Raw genomic sequence first — 17761 nt, 5'->3', positions numbered from 1 at the left:
CCAGGTTATTTTATCAGGTGAGTTGAAAGCAATGTAAAATGTTTTTATATCAACTTAATGTTATTGCTTTCAACTAACCTATCGTCAGTTGAAAAGAATAAATGAAATGAAAGTCAACTATTCTTATCCAGGTGCATTTTGGAGCGTTTTTGGACTTGTTTCAACTGTTATTTAACTTCTCACAACTCCTCCTAAACCCTCTCTTCTCTAACGCGGTAAATATTATAAGTAAAATACATATTTACACAGTTTTAAATGTAACTTCCTGTGTGTTCTTTCGCCACCTATCAGTACATTGGGGTGCACCAGTGTCTTTCTCGATTCCACCACTAGGAGTCGTCAAAATGTGAAGATGTAACATTTATCAAATCAAAAGCTCAATTAGATTATTATAGATTATTATGAATGAAAATGCTGCACGTTAGCATGGAGAGTTGTCCTTTAGACAGAGGTGACCTTTCAGGGAAGCCACACCGACGACAGGGCCATAACCCCAACGCCCGTTTCCTCTCTTTTAAACCCACTTGAATCGTCTGACCCACTCCGCTTCATAAATTCCTCCGTGTGTCTTCAGCCACTTCTTAAATAGACTAGTCTGAATGGAAATAGCTGCATGGCTCCTGTACAGGAAGACTTGGGGGTGTCAGCGTAGGACGACTGGCTGGTAAAAATAGCCCGACTGCTGCCCACAGGTGTCGAGCCAAGGAGGCCGGCTGTCTCCAGAAACCTAAAAAGGCCTCGCAAGGCTTTCCGCTTCGGGAACGAAATGACATCGAAACGTCTCGCTTGTTGCTGAATGAATATGTTGTGTAAAATCTGAAGGTGAAGTGCGTTTTATTAATCTCGTTAGCAAAGGAAATCAATCCTCGTGCCGACCATAGGAACCTTGGCTATGTGCTATTTTTAAATTGATTTAAGGACTTCACCAAAACGAGTTATTGTCGTGAGGAAGCAGCATTTCATTTTTCAGAATCCAGCCATTTTACCTTTTATTCTCTCGTGACCTTTCATTTAGAAAGTCACCAATGAGTCCTTGACTGTGATAATGGCAGCGTACCGATCACACCGATAACATAATGAAACATAAGTGCAGGTCACGGATGCACACTCTTCGTCTCCGAAGTGCAGAATGAGAAGAACATTTGGGGTAATTGCTATATATAGTCTTAAGTGCGTCCATACATGGGGTGGAAGGGGAACGGCATTCTTCCAGTGAGAGGGTAATATTTGTGTTGCCATCAGCAAGTGCTTCCCAAGCGGCATCAGGCTGGTCTACCTCCGCTTTGCGCTCTTTTAATCTCTTGGGGTAAGTCTTTTCTTCATATTTGCTGGCTGATTTTATCGGAGAAATGTGCAAAGAGTAGCCGGAGAAGTGCCGTCATAGATAATCTGTCTCCTGTGTGAGAAACAATGTGCTATAGCCTCCCAGAGCAGTACTTCCTAACATGCCAGGGCATTAGGAGGTGGCTGAGCCTCTGTTCCCTGAACGCATCTGCTTCGATAAACACTTGTGGAAATGCTCTCCTGTTGAAATATATGATTATTCCCACGGGAAACATTATCCCTCTGTACTTTGGATCCGACAGCTTGTTCTCTCATCAGGTTCACATCCATGTCCTGGTTATCAAAGACAGGATTAGGTCTGTGCGCGGCTGGCAGTTACTTTATCTTTTACTGTATTTCTCTAATCGCGGGATCGCAGGCTGCTCCAAGCTACTCCTAGCTGCGTGCGGCCGTGAGGGAAACATGTGAAGTGCTGAGCTTTGGTTCATGGCGTCCTGATGCCGGTCTTCTTCTGCGATACATTCATGCAATATCAATGTATTCTTTAAAGACCAGTGTTTAAACAATGGTTACTTATGACTTCTGATAATAAATAATATGTGTATATGACCCAAATAGGTATGGTCATGTAATTCCTTTCTTATTTTAAAGTTACTTAACTGTATTTAATTGTATCTTTGATTAATCTGTGCTGTCCTTCAATCTCACCCTGTTGCTGTTAAACTACTGATTAATAAAGGTACATCTTAACTTATCTTATCGTATCTTATCTTAATTTATTTTATCTTATCTTAACTTATCTTATCGTATCTTATCTTAACTTATCGTATCTTATCTTAACTTATCTTAACTTATCTTATCGTATCTTAACTTATCTTAACTTATCTTATCTTAACTTATCTTATCGTATCTTATCTTAACTTATCGTATCTTATCTTATCGTATCTTAACTTATCTTATCTTATCTTAACCTATCTTATCTTAACTTATCGTATCGTATCTTAACTTATCGTATCTTATCTTAACTTATCTTAACTTATCTTATCGTATCTTAACTTATCTTAACTTATCTTATCTTAACTTATCTTAACTTATCTTATCTTAACTTATCTTATCGTATCTTAACTTATCTTATCTTAACTTATCTTATCGTATCTTAACTTATCGTATCTTATCTTATCTTATCGTATCTTATCTTATCGTATCTTAACTTATCTTAACTTATCTTATCTTATCGTATCTTAACTTATCTTAACTTATCTTATCTTAACTTATCTTAACTTATCTTATCTTATCGTATCTTAACTTATCTTATCGTATCTTATCTTAACTTATCTTATCGTATCTTAACTTATCTTAACTTATCGTATCTTATCTTATCTTAACTTATCTTATCTTATCGTATCTTAACTTATCTTATCGTATCTTATCTTAACTTATCTTATCTTATCTTAACTTATCTTATCTTATCTTAACTTATCTTATCTTAACTTATCTTAACTTATCTTAACTTATCTTATCTTAACTTATCGTATCTTAACTTATCGTATCTTAACTTATCGTATCTTATCTTAACTTATCTTATCGTATCTTATCGTATCTTAACTTATCTTAACTTATCTTAACTTATCTTATCTTAACTTATCGTATCTTATCTTATCGTATCTTATCTTAACTTATCTTATCGTATCTTATCGTATCTTAACTTATCGTATCTTATCGTATCTTAACTTATCTTATCTTAACTTATCTTATCGTATCTTAACTTATCGTATCTTATCTTATCTTATCGTATCTTATCTTATCGTATCTTAACTTATCTTAACTTATCTTATCTTATCGTATCTTAACTTATCTTAACTTATCTTATCTTAACTTATCTTAACTTATCTTATCTTATCGTATCTTAACTTATCTTATCGTATCTTATCTTAACTTATCTTATCGTATCTTAACTTATCTTAACTTATCGTATCTTATCTTATCTTAACTTATCTTATCTTATCGTATCTTAACTTATCTTATCGTATCTTATCTTAACTTATCTTATCTTATCTTAACTTATCTTATCTTATCTTAACTTATCTTATCTTAACTTATCTTAACTTATCTTAACTTATCTTATCTTAACTTATCGTATCTTAACTTATCGTATCTTAACTTATCGTATCTTATCTTAACTTATCTTATCGTATCTTATCGTATCTTAACTTATCTTAACTTATCTTAACTTATCTTATCTTAACTTATCGTATCTTATCTTATCGTATCTTATCTTAACTTATCTTATCGTATCTTATCGTATCTTAACTTATCGTATCTTATCTTATCTTAACTTATCTTAACTTATCTTATCTTAACTTATCGTATCGTATCTTAACTTATCGTATCTTATCGTATCTTATCTTAACTTATCGTATCTTATCGTATCTTAACTTATCTTATCGTATCTTATCTTAACTTATCTTAACTTATCGTATCTTATCTTAACTTATCTTATCTTATCTTAACTTATCTTATCTTAATTTATCGTATCGTATCTTAACTTATCTTAACTTATCTTATCTTAATTTATCGTATCGTATCTTAACTTATCTTATCTTAACTTATCTTATCTTAACTTATCTTATCGTATCTTATCGTATCTTAACTTATCTTAACTTATCTTAACTTATCTTATCGTATCTTAACTTATCTTATCTTATCTTAACTTATCTTATCTTAACTTATCTTAACTTAACTTATCTTAACTTATCTTATCTTAACTTATCTTATCGTATCTTAACTTATCTTAACTTATCTTATCTTAACTTATCTTAACTTAACTTATCTTATCTTATCTTATCTTAACTTATCGTATCTTAACTTATCTTAACTTATCTTAACTTATCGTATCTTATCTTATCTTATGCCACGAGAAGCAACACTCTGTGATTATCAAAGTGCTTTCAGTTTCTGTAATATCTGCTCATGTACTTGTAACAATGTGATTCACAGAGACTTCTTAAAGGGCTGCAGTTTGAATAATGTTAAATATACTTGTTACTGTCATGGCTAACATCTGGTGCTCATGTCCAGATCTCGTTGAAGTGTGTTCCCGTCATGGCCTCCAAAGTCACGTCTTGGTTTAAGAAGAAGGGGAAGGCTGTGAGCCAAGTGAACACTGACTATGCGTATCACCACTCCTCGTGTGTGTGCGCCAAGCAGCAGACAGCAGTGAGGTACGGAGCGCTCCCCTGCTGCGTCCGCGCACCACGCGCTCACGCTGCTTCGCTGCTTCGAGGCACAGATATAATGGAGCCGCTGCTGACAGCTGCTCTTCATATTCATGCTGTCCATGTGTCCGCTTCACAGCTTGGCTTTCCATTTGGCTTCAGACACGTTTAAAGCTGTTCCTCACAACGTGGGGACGAGAAATGATGACTGCAACAGTGCAAAAAAAAGTATTGGGACTAGAGCTGCAGATTATGGATATTATATTGACACCGTGATATGAGACTAGATTTGGATTTCGTGGGGTTGTCTTTTCCTGGTTGCATTGCAGGTACTTTCCGAGTTACCAGACTCTCCGGCAGTCCTATTATCCGTCTTTTCCCGCGTTTTCATTAAGTACACATTACTCATGATGGTTAGAAAATTCTCATCGTGTAAAAGCATCAACGGGGAACCCTATCACAACGGCACTATATTGAGATCAAGGTATTTCCTTGTAAAAATCGTTCAAACGTACTCCTAAATATCAGCGAGCAAAGCCAACATCAAAACTATTTGGACTCATCTTTAGACTTTATCTTTTGGTGAGTTTATATCACCAGAGACTTGTTTGCACACTTCCTATTCGTAGGCACTAAAGCAATAAGGTGCTTTTTTAATTCGTTTTCTTTCTAATTGGATGGCTTAATTGGGTTTTGGTTTGAAAAGCAGACATAGCTACCCGGCTGGAAACCAAAGCAGCTACTTCGTGGTGACGTGCCATTAGCTGCCAAGATGGAAGCTTTAATTCGATGCAAATCTTAAACACATTTAAAACAGACTTTGTGGTACTACGTATAATGAGAGACAAGCCGTTACCATCACCTCCCACTGCCAGCTGAGTCATCGGTGTGTTGAGTCGGGCAAGATGAGAGACCACACACATCGTATGACTCAAACTCAAGACATAGTGTCAATAGTTCAGAGAGAGACTGCATGGTGTGCTGAACGTGGATTGTTGGGATCGATTGACCCAATATCCCAAATGAGATATTTGGTTTTTACAGACTCAAAGTCCTGCAACACGTTCTGCGCTGAGACCATTGCCTGATATACGGAACATCTCGCCTAGGATTTAGGGTTAGCCAATTCCTGCACGAAAAATCCGCTTTTCATCAACGTTAATACCGTACTTTTCGGACTATAATCCGCGACTTTTTTCCCCATTTTTCTTGTACAGCTAACGGCCACTAGGGAACCTCCTAAATCTATGGACAGGTAAAATTAACCACCTTTAACTCTACGGGCTCTAGGACCGGTCCGCGCCCGCCACCTCTAAGCGGCGGCTCCAGCAGGAAAAGCTGGAGGCCGGAAAAGAGTGAGACAGGTAGCGCGCCAAAGTAAAAGTGGAACCGAGAGACGGAACGAGAGCAAGACAGACGGACAATTTAGCTGCTGCGGCTCATATGCAGGTGCGCTTTATAGTCCGAAAAGTACGGTACTTCCTTGTGTGGTGTTCAGTTGGAACACGTGCATCCATAACCATGTAACGTTGATTAGGAGGAAACCAGAAAGCTAACTGAGAGTGAGTTCAATGTACTCGACGCACAGCTTCCAGAACAAGCGCTGCGTCCAAAACTCAACGTGAAAACGCTAGAAGACAATAACGTTCGCTGTGTGTTGGCATTCCCGGTCCATGTTTGAAGCGAGACTTTCTACCGTCTGGTGTCGTTACTCATAATGGACGGTTTATTCTACTTGCTGTTTGAAACGCTTCCTGCTTCATGGCTTTTCATCCAGCTCTGCTTTTCCACATGTCACACGCTGATGCTCGAAGGCCGCTTGTTTTGTCACTTGGCTTCATCTGCACCTCAAGCGTAGTTCATCAGACGTTTCAGTACAACGTTCTCCCCTTTCTTCTGTCTGCACCCCGCTCCCAATAACCTGCCCTCCATCTGATGCCAGCGGTCAGATCTCTAGATGCTGTGGACCAAGTTTCTTTTGCACTTGTTCATTAAGAAAACGAGTGTCAACGGTTCACTTTACACACAATGTCAACTTGATCGACTTAAGATGAGGTCTTTGTCCCTGGTTATCACTCCGTTTCTCTCCCAGACCGTCGCCACTATCAATCTTATCTCAACAGATTGAGCTGTGCTCCTTTTAAATGGCAGCGTACAGTATATCAGTGTATCCGCTGTGTTAACGGGGAATTCATTAAGATATGCACAACTTTCAGGTTGCTATCCTGAGCCGATGTTGAGGTTTTGTTTGAGTTTGCCTTTCCTTTAAGTCTTTGCACTTTCTAAAGATAACAGACGTATAATAATGGCTCTTACAGGCTACTAGGTCAAACAGATATTTGACAAGGTAACGGAGAGACCATGATCTCCTAATGGGTTCAAGAGGCGGAGAATCACAAGCTAGGTGTAGAAATTAAAATGGATTGGCAGCATATTCCGTCTACCTTTTTATGACAACATTTCAATAGTATATAACAGACACGGAGGCCCTCATGTGCTAACATTGTACTACTTCACATTCCCTAAAAAATACAAGAACACCTCAGGTCGGTCTTCAAAGATTTTAGCGCAGTAACCTGCTTCTGCAAAACTAAAACATTAAAGTTTTGTATCATAAACGGCTGATATATAACCGTGTGCATATCTGTCTATCTTTACAAAAGACAATTCGATCATAAATAACAGACACGGAGGCCCTCGTGTGCTCAAATGGTGCGACTGAACAACTCCCTAGAACTCAAGAGCACCTCGGGTCGATCTTAACCCGCTTCTGCTAAACTAAAACCTGAACGTGTTTGATCATAATTACGGGTGAATGTTTGTTAAATGGCTGATATATATAACCGTGTATTTCCTCCCAACAGGCAATCCAGCTGTATCTCGGAGAGCCAGGCCACCGCGGCTATGGCAGAACAAGGCTACACCATCCCTGCGTTTAGGCAGAGGTGAGTTCCTATTGGCCGTCATGATGTCAGCAGAGACGGCAAGAGTATTACATCCTTCACTCAAGTAGAAGTTTATAGTAAAAGTACTGACTAAACTTCTTTACTCAAGTAAAAGTAAAGAGGCTTTGAAGTGTACTTCAGTAAAAAGTACCCATAACTAGCAGCTGCTTTAAAGAGTACCTGACCTCCCTTTATATTAATAGAACAATAATGTCATTGTTAGCTAATGAATGTTTCCATGCCGACCAACGGCAACATGACAACGTTTCCATTGGTCCCTCTTCTTTAGAGAAGACCAGGAAGTGATGGATACACGGATCGTGTTCCAACCAATAGGCACGCAGTGACTCTAAAGAATAATGACCACGCACCAACACACATTCAGACTAAAGGAACCAGCTGTTTGGGAAATGAGAGAAAAGTAGAAAGTACAGGTATTTGAGTTCAACATGTAAGAAGTAGAAAGTACAGGTATTTGAGTTCAACATGTAAGAAGTAGAAAGTACAGGTATTTGAGTTCAACATGTAAGAAGTAGAAAGTACAGGTATTTGTGTTCAACATGTAGAAGTAGAAAGTACAGGTATTTGAGTTCAACATGTAAGAAGTAGAAAGTACAGGTATTTGTGTTCAACATGTAAGAAGTAGAAAGTACAGGTATTTGAGTTCAACATGTAAGAAGTAGAAAGTACAGGTATTTGAGTTCAACATGTAAGAAGTAGAAAGTACAGGTATTTGTGTTCAACATGTAAGAAGTAGAAAGTACAGGTATTTGGGTTCAACATGTAAGAAGTAGAAAGTACAGGTATTTGAGTTCAACATGTAAGAAGTAGAAAGTACAGGTATTTGGGTTCAACATGTAAGAAGTAGAAAGTACAGGTATTTGAGTTCAACATGTAAGAAGTAGAAAGTACAGGTATTTGAGTTCAACATGTAAGAAGTAGAAAGTACAGGTATTTGAGTTCAACATGTAAGAAGTAGAAAGTACAGGTATTTGAGTTCAACATGTAAGAAGTAGAAAGTACAGGTATTTGTGTTCAACATGTAAGAAGTAGAAAGTACAGGTATTTGAGTTCAACATGTAGAAGTAGAAAGTACAGGTATTTGAGTTCAACATGTAAGAAGTAGAAAGTACAGGTATTTGAGTTCAACATGTAAGAAGTAGAAAGTACAGGTATTTGAGTTCAACATGTAAGAAGTAGAAAGTACAGGTATTTGAGTTCAACATGTAAGAAGTAGAAAGTACAGGTATTTGAGTTCAACATGTGAGAAGTAGAAAGTACAGGTATTTGAGTTCAACATGTAAGAAGTAGAAAGTACAGGTATTTGAGTTCAACATGTAAGAAGTAGAAAGTACAGGTATTTGTGTTCAACATGTAAGAAGTAGAAAGTACAGGTATTTGAGTTCAACATGTAAGAAGTAGAAAGTACAGGTATTTGAGTTCAACATGTAAGAAGTAGAAAGTACAGGTATTTGAGTTCAACATGTAAGAAGTAGAAAGTACAGGTATTTGAGTTCAACATGTAAGAAGTAGAAAGTACAGGTATTTGAGTTCAACATGTAAGAAGTAGAAAGTACAGGTATTTGCGTTCAACATGTAAGAAGTAGAAAGTACAGGTATTTGAGTTCAACATGTAAGAAGTAGAAAGTACAGGTATTTGAGTTCAACATGTAAGAAGTAGAAAGTACAGGTATTTGAGTTCAACATGTAAGAAGTAGAAAGTACAGGTATTTGAGTTCAACATGTAAGAAGTAGAAAGTACAGGTATTTGTGTTCAACATGTAAGAAGTAGAAAGTACAGGTATTTGAGTTCAACATGTAAGAAGTAGAAAGTACAGGTATTTGAGTTCAACATGTAAGAAGTAGAAAGTACAGGTATTTGAGTTCAACATGTAAGAAGTAGAAAGTACAGGTATTTGAGTTCAACATGTAGAGAAGTAGAAAGTACAGGTATTTGGTTCAACATGTAAGAAGTAGAAAGTACAGGTATTTGGGTTCAACATGTAAGAAGTAGAAAGTACAGGTATTTGAGTTCAACATGTAAGAAGTAGAAAGTACAGGTATTTGGGTTCAACATGTAAGAAGTAGAAAGTACAGGTATTTGAGTTCAACATGTAAGAAGTAGAAAGTACAGGTATTTGTGTTCAACATGTAGAAGTAGAAAGTACAGGTATTTGGGTTCAACATGTAAGAAGTAGAAAGTACAGGTATTTGAGTTCAACATGTAAGAAGTAGAAAGTACAGGTATTTGGGTTCAACATGTAAGAAGTAGAAAGTACAGGTATTTGGGTTCAACATGTAAGAAGTAGAAAGTACAGGTATTTGAGTTCAACATGTAAGAAGTAGAAAGTACAGGTATTTGTGTTCAACATGTAAGAAGTAGAAAGTACAGGTATTTGGAGTTCAACATGTAAGAAGTAGAAAGTACAGGTATTTGAGTTCAACATGTAAGAAGTAGAAAGTACAGGTATTTGAGTTCAACATGTAAGAAGTAGAAAGTACAGGTATTTGGGTTCAACATGTAAGAAGTAGAAAGTACAGGTATTTGAGTTCAACATGTAAGAAGTAGAAAGTACAGGTATTTGAGTTCAACATGTAAGAAGTAGAAAGTACAGGTATTTGAGTTCAACATGTAGAGAAGTAGAAAGTACAGGTATTTGAGTTCAACATGTAGAGAAGTAGAAAGTACAGGTATTTGGGTTCAACATGTGAGAAGTAGAAAGTACAGGTATTTGAGTTCAACATGTAAGAAGTAGAAAGTACAGGTATTTGAGTTCAACATGTAAGAAGTAGAAAGTACAGGTATTTGTGTTCAACATGTAGAGAAGTAGAAAGTACAGGTATTTGAGTTCAACATGTAAGAAGTAGAAAGTACAGGTATTTGTGTTCAACATGTAAGAAGTAGAAAGTACAGGTATTTGAGTTCAACATGTAAGAAGTAGAAAGTACAGGTATTTGTGTTCAACATGTAGAAGTAGAAAGTACAGGTATTTGAGTTCAACATGTGAGAAGTAGAAAGTACAGGTATTTGAGTTCAACATGTAGAGAAGTAGAAAGTACAGGTATTTGAGTTCAACATGTAAGAAGTAGAAAGTACAGGTATTTGTGTTCAACATGTAGAAGTAGAAAGTACAGGTATTTGGGTTCAACATGTAAGAAGTAGAAAGTACAGGTATTTGGGTTCAACATGTAAGAAGTAGAAAGTACAGGTATTTGAGTTCAACATGTAAGAAGTAGAAAGTACAGGTATTTGGGTTCAACATGTAAGAAGTAGAAAGTACAGGTATTTGAGTTCAACATGTAAGAAGTAGAAAGTACAGGTATTTGAGTTCAACATGTAAGAAGTAGAAAGTACAGGTATTTGAGTTCAACATGTAAGAAGTAGAAAGTACAGGTATTTGAGTTCAACATGTGAAGAAGTAGAAAGTACAGGTATTTGAGTTCAACATGTAAGAAGTAGAAAGTACAGGTATTTGAGTTCAACATGTAAGAAGTAGAAAGTACAGGTATTTGTGTTCAACATGTAAGAAGTAGAAAGTACAGGTATTTGAGTTCAACATGTAGAAGTAGAAAGTACAGGTATTTGAGTTCAACATGTAAGAAGTAGAAAGTACAGGTATTTGAGTTCAACATGTAAGAAGTAGAAAGTACAGGTATTTGAGTTCAACATGTAAGAAGTAGAAAGTACAGGTATTTGAGTTCAACATGTTGAGAAGTAGAAAGTACAGGTATTTGAGTTCAACATGTAAGAAGTAGAAAGTACAGGTATTTGAGTTCAACATGTAAGAAGTAGAAAGTACAGGTATTTGAGTTCAACATGTAAGAAGTAGAAAGTACAGGTATTTGGAGTTCAACATGTAAGAAGTAGAAAGTACAGGTATTTGAGTTCAACATGTAAGAAGTAGAAAGTACAGGTATTTGAGTTCAACATGTAAGAAGTAGAAAGTACAGGTATTTGAGTTCAACATGTAAGAAGTAGAAAGTACAGGTATTTGAGTTCAACATGTAAGAAGTAGAAAGTACAGGTATTTGAGTTCAACATGTAGAAGTAGAAAGTACAGGTATTTGGGTTCAACATGTAAGAAGTAGAAAGTACAGGTATTTGAGTTCAACATGTAAGAAGTAGAAAGTACAGGTATTTGAGTTCAACATGTAAGAAGTAGAAAGTACAGGTATTTGAGTTCAACATGTAAGAAGTAGAAAGTACAGGTATTTGGGTTCAACATGTAAGAAGTAGAAAGTACAGGTATTTGAGTTCAACATGTAAGAAGTAGAAAGTACAGGTATTTGGGTTCAACATGTAAGAAGTAGAAAGTACAGGTATTTGAGTTCAACATGTAAGAAGTAGAAAGTACAGGTATTTGTGTTCAACATGTAAGAAGTAGAAAGTACAGGTATTTGGGTTCAACATGTAGAAGTAGAAAGTACAGGTATTTGAGTTCAACATGTAAGAAGTAGAAAGTACAGGTATTTGAGTTCAACATGTAAGAAGTAGAAAGTACAGGTATTTGGGTTCAACATGTAAGAAGTAGAAAGTACAGGTATTTGTGTTCAACATGTAGAAGTAGAAAGTACAGGTATTTGAGTTCAACATGTAAGAAGTAGAAAGTACAGGTATTTGAGTTCAACATGTAAGAAGTAGAAAGTACAGGTATTTGTGTTCAACATGTAGAAGTAGAAAGTACAGGTATTTGGGTTCAACATGTAAGAAGTAGAAAGTACAGGTATTTGGGTTCAACATGTAAGAAGTAGAAAGTACAGGTATTTGAGTTCAACATGTAAGAAGTAGAAAGTACAGGTATTTGAGTTCAACATGTAAGAAGTAGAAAGTACAGGTATTTGAGTTCAACATGTAAGAAGTAGAAAGTACAGGTATTTGAGTTCAACATGTAAGAAGTAGAAAGTACAGGTATTTGAGTTCAACATGTAAGAAGTAGAAAGTACAGGTATTTGAGTTCAACATGTAAGAAGTAGAAAGTACAGGTATTTGAGTTCAACATGTAAGAAGTAGAAAGTACAGGTATTTGGGTTCAACATGTAAGAAGTAGAAAGTACAGGTATTTGTGTTCAACATGTAAGAAGTAGAAAGTACAGGTATTTGAGTTCAACATGTAAGAAGTAGAAAGTACAGGTATTTGAGTTCAACATGTAAGAAGTAGAAAGTACAGGTATTTGTGTTCAACATGTAAGAAGTAGAAAGTACAGGTATTTGAGTTCAACATGTAAGAAGTAGAAAGTACAGGTATTTGGGTTCAACATGTAAGAAGTAGAAAGTACAGGTATTTGGGTTCAACATGTAAGAAGTAGAAAGTACAGGTATTTGAGTTCAACATGTAAGAAGTAGAAAGTACAGGTATTTGTGTTCAACATGTAAGAAGTAGAAAGTACAGGTATTTGAGTTCAACATGTAAGAAGTAGAAAGTACAGGTATTTGAGTTCAACATGTAAGAAGTAGAAAGTACAGGTATTTGAGTTCAACATGTAAGAAGTAGAAAGTACAGGTATTTGGGTTCAACATGTAAGAAGTAGAAAGTACAGGTATTTGAGTTCAACATGTAAGAAGTAGAAAGTACAGGTATTTGAGTTCAACATGTAAGAAGTAGAAAGTACAGGTATTTGAGTTCAACATGTAAGAAGTAGAAAGTACAGGTATTTGAGTTCAACATGTAGAGAAGTAGAAAGTACAGGTATTTGAGTTCAACATGTGAGAAGTAGAAAGTACAGGTATTTGGGTTCAACATGTAAGAAGTAGAAAGTACAGGTATTTGAGTTCAACATGTAAGAAGTAGAAAGTACAGGTATTTGAGTTCAACATGTAAGAAGTAGAAAGTACAGGTATTTGAGTTCAACATGTAAGAAGTAGAAAGTACAGGTATTTGTGTTCAACATGTAGAGAAGTAGAAAGTACAGGTATTTGAGTTCAACATGTAAGAAGTAGAAAGTACAGGTATTTGAGTTCAACATGTAAGAAGTAGAAAGTACAGGTATTTGAGTTCAACATGTAGAGAAGTAGAAAGTACAGGTATTTGAGTTCAACATGTGAGAAGTAGAAAGTACAGGTATTTGGGTTCAACATGTAAGAAGTAGAAAGTACAGGTATTTGAGTTCAACATGTAAGAAGTAGAAAGTACAGGTATTTGAGTTCAACATGTAAGAAGTAGAAAGTACAGGTATTTGTGTTCAACATGTAAGAAGTAGAAAGTACAGGTATTTGTGTTCAACATGTAAGAAGTAGAAAGTACAGGTATTTGAGTTCAACATGTAAGAAGTAGAAAGTACAGGTATTTGAGTTCAACATGTAAGAAGTAGAAAGTACAGGTATTTGTGTTCAACATGTAAGAAGTAGAAAGTACAGGTATTTGAGTTCAACATGTAAGAAGTAGAAAGTACAGGTATTTGAGTTCAACATGTGAAGAAGTAGAAAGTACAGGTATTTGAGTTCAACATGTAAGAAGTAGAAAGTACAGGTATTTGGGTTCAACATGTAAGAAGTAGAAAGTACAGGTATTTGAGTTCAACATGTAAGAAGTAGAAAGTACAGGTATTTGAGTTCAACATGTAAGAAGTAGAAAGTACAGGTATTTGAGTTCAACATGTAAGAAGTAGAAAGTACAGGTATTTGGGTTCAACATGTAAGAAGTAGAAAGTACAGGTATTTGAGTTCAACATGTAAGAAGTAGAAAGTACAGGTATTTGAGTTCAACATGTAAGAAGTAGAAAGTACAGGTATTTGAGTTCAACATGTAGAGAAGTAGAAAGTACAGGTATTTGGGTTCAACATGTAAGAAGTAGAAAGTACAGGTATTTGAGTTCAACATGTAAGAAGTAGAAAGTACAGGTATTTGGGTTCAACATGTAAGAAGTAGAAAGTACAGGTATTTGAGTTCAACATGTAAGAAGTAGAAAGTACAGGTATTTGAGTTCAACATGTAAGAAGTAGAAAGTACAGGTATTTGGGTTCAACATGTAGAGAAGTAGAAAGTACAGGTATTTGAGTTCAACATGTAAGAAGTAGAAAGTACAGGTATTTGGGTTCAACATGTAAGAAGTAGAAAGTACAGGTATTTGAGTTCAACATGTAAGAAGTAGAAAGTACAGGTATTTGAGTTCAACATGTAAGAAGTAGAAAGTACAGGTATTTGTGTTCAACATGTAAGAAGTAGAAAGTACAGGTATTTGTGTTCAACATGTAAGAAGTAGAAAGTACAGGTATTTGGGTTCAACATGTAAGAAGTAGAAAGTACAGGTATTTGAGTTCAACATGTAAGAAGTAGAAAGTACAGGTATTTGTGTTCAACATGTAGGAAGTAGAAAGTACAGGTATTTGAGTTCAACATGAGAGAAGTAGAAAGTACAGGTATTTGTGTTCAACATGTAAGAAGTAGAAAGTACAGGTATTTGAGTTCAACATGTGAGAAGTAGGAAAGTACAGGTATTTGGGTTCAACATGTAAGAAGTAGAAAGTACAGGTATTTGAGTTCAACATGTAAGAAGTAGAAAGTACAGGTATTTGAGTTCAACATGTGAGAAGTAGAAAGTACAGGTATTTGAGTTCAACATGTAAGAAGTAGAAAGTACAGGTATTTGAGTTCAACATGTAAGAAGTAGAAAGTACAGGTATTTGTGTTCAACATGTGAGAAGTAGAAAGTACAGGTATTTGAGTTCAACATGTAAGAAGTAGAAAGTACAGGTATTTGAGTTCAACATGTAAGAAGTAGAAAGTACAGGTATTTGTGTTGAAAATGTAAGAAATCAAAGTAAAAAGTCGTCAGAAAAATAAGTAGTGGAGTAAAGTACTGATAACAGAAAAATGCACTTAAGTACAGTAACGAAGTATTTGTACTCCACTACTTCCCACCTCTGAATGTCAGGCTATTTGAGGTGTAAGGTAATACTGAAGCCTCTTCTAGCGGCACCGAGTCAGGACGGCACTTTACTGCAGACAGTGTTGCTCCTGTGTCTGAGGTGATTATGGGGTGGCAGAGCTTGTTAGTCTATAACATGTGTTAAAATAACTCGGCTGGGCTAATGGAACATCCTCATCTAGGGTAAAATATGTCTAATAAAATGCAAATGTTAAATATTCCAGAACTTATGGTACAGGAAGAAACAAACGTCTAAATGTACTGGTGTTTGACACCAAGTGTCACTGAAATGATTCGTGTTTAAATATAAAAGATACAAAATGTGTTAGGAGTTGGTTCGCAGATTAATAGTGTATAAAAAAAACCTCTGTTCAGAGTTTCAATGAGAACACAACACATGCAATGGTTGATTTAACTACAACAAGTGCAATCGAACATATAGCGTATGACATACAATCACCACATGTTTTATAGTACAGTGGTTTTCAAAGTGGGGGCCCGACCCCCCGGGGGGCCGCCAGGGGGGTCACGCAAAGTTTGAGGGAAAGGGGAATTTTTTTCTTTTTTTTAAAGTTACATTTTTATTTCTTTTTTAGATGTTATTAATAACTGCATATCTATCAATCTATGTATTCTTAATATTTTTTATTTATTAATATTTTATTTTATTGTTTTTAAATCTCACGACCGCCCGTCAAGCCAATCAGAATCGAGCTGCCGCTACTGAGAGTGTAACTGAGTATCTGCTCAGCTTTTGGAGCAAGTGAGAGCGAGTGGATATTTCGCTCTGCAGCTGGATGAGAGCCCGGATGTAGCAAATATTGATGTTTATATATATATGAATATAAATATGTGTATTGTTAATATTACTGTTGAATATTATATATAATATTATTAAGGCATAAATAGCTTTAAAAAATGCTAAAAATATATGTTAATTGTTCATATTACTGTTCAAAATTATATAATATTATAAAAACAGAAATCACTTTAAAAATGCTTTAAAAATATGTTTACTGTTTAATATTGTGTTAAGAATGTTTATAACAAAAGACACAATGAATGATAAACAAAAGATAAATACACGTTTTTTTTAGAAGAATAACTGATTATTAATTATTAACACAAATATATATTAAGAAAATGTATTGAGCTGTATGATGTCATATTTTCCATCATAATGTACTTGCAACAGGGGGTCCTGCCAGAGGTTAATGCTATATGGGGTCCATGGCATGGCAACGTTTGGGAACCCCTGTTATAGTACATCTTTGTTTTTCCCCCTTGAACTATTTTAAACATTAATTTTATCATTTTAAAACTTCAATTGCCTTCTGAATATCTGCTTCTCTTCGATTACACCCCACATATCACTCTGTGTAATGATATATTTGGAGTTGGTTTCCTGTGTACAACTGTATTGATGGGAGTTGTGTGTGCAGGAGTGCAGAAGATGGAACGGAGGAGTACCAGAGAGTGAGCACGAATGTTGAGAAAGGACTGACGGTGATCCAGGAGGAGCTCCACAGGATGAGGATGGCCACCAAGGCCCAGGTGGAGAGTCTGAACCTGCAGAGAGAGGTGAGGCGTCTGATCAGTGCTATGGAACCGATGAGGCTGGCCAACGACATCATCTCTGAGCCCAGTCGTGTCCTGAAATGAAAATATACATGTTTCATCATTAAATCAGAGATACAGGGTCCCACAATTCAATTTAGTTTGACAGAAAATAGTTAAATCAGGTCTTATGCAATTATAATGGGAGGTCCAATGTGTGTTTTCCTGTGTCTTGCCTTAAATATAGGTCTTTTATGAAGTTGCAAATTGAGCTGCTGTGATGGAAGAACTATTTTGATTGTGTTAGATTTGTTGATATGTCATCTGGTACATTTTGATGTTGGCAAATAAGAGCTTTAAGTATTTGTTTCTCTGTGCTCCAGACGGTCCATTGACCCGCTTCACTCTCTCTCCAGGTTAAGGAAATGATGTACAAGAAGGTGATTACGTCAGAAACCCAGAAGATGCCGGACTTCCTGGTGGCTCTTCGACCTCACACCGTGTGGGAGAAGACCCCCGTCAAACTGTTCTGTACCGTGGAGGGAAACCCCAGGCCCGTCGTCAAATGGTCAGAAAAATCACATTTCGCTGGAGCGCGTTCAACTCAGTTCAGAGACGACGCATTTAAAGCATGTACCAACATCTCACGGCATTTCATTACATGATACTTGTTAGACGCTTTTATCCAAAGCGACTTACATACTCAACACTGTGGGCAATCTCCAAGTGTCTCAGGGACACAACGACATGCTGACTGCAGTGGGGTTTGAACCTGTGGCCCCCTGACACCAACACCAAGGCTCTTTCCACTGCGCCACACGCCTCCCATTTCGTGTTATAGTCACGAAATTAATCTATTTATTCGTGTTCACCAACACGATTTCGCACTTTTTT

At 36.1% G+C, this 17761-nt stretch overlaps 1 protein-coding gene across 6 annotated transcripts in view; it reads left to right on the top strand.

Annotated features, from left to right (window-relative positions):
• Positions 1-729: 729 nt before the first annotated feature.
• The window catches only part of myom2a (myomesin 2a), a 73697-nt gene continuing 56665 nt past the window's right edge, over positions 730-17761 (top strand). Inside the window, exons 1-5 of one of the 6 annotated variants that reach the window (XM_034089061.2) lie at positions 730-822; positions 4363-4505; positions 7364-7444; positions 16753-16891; positions 17284-17435. In XM_034089061.2, coding sequence (XP_033944952.1) covers positions 4387-4505; positions 7364-7444; positions 16753-16891; positions 17284-17435 — 491 coding nt within the window. In that variant the 5' untranslated portion in view covers positions 730-822; positions 4363-4386. Of the gene's footprint in view, positions 823-899; positions 1307-4362; positions 4506-7363; positions 7445-16752; positions 16892-17283; positions 17436-17761 lie in introns of those variants that run through there. The other 5 variants (XM_034089055.2, XM_034089063.2, XM_034089080.2 and 2 more) reach the window with 5 other exon arrangements.

This window comes from Pseudochaenichthys georgianus, chromosome 1 (assembly GCF_902827115.2).
Source record: "Pseudochaenichthys georgianus chromosome 1, fPseGeo1.2, whole genome shotgun sequence".
NCBI lineage: Eukaryota > Metazoa > Chordata > Actinopteri > Perciformes > Channichthyidae > Pseudochaenichthys > Pseudochaenichthys georgianus.
Note: the sequence above shows the minus strand (reverse complement) of the source record. Positions and strands in the feature narration are given on the sequence as shown.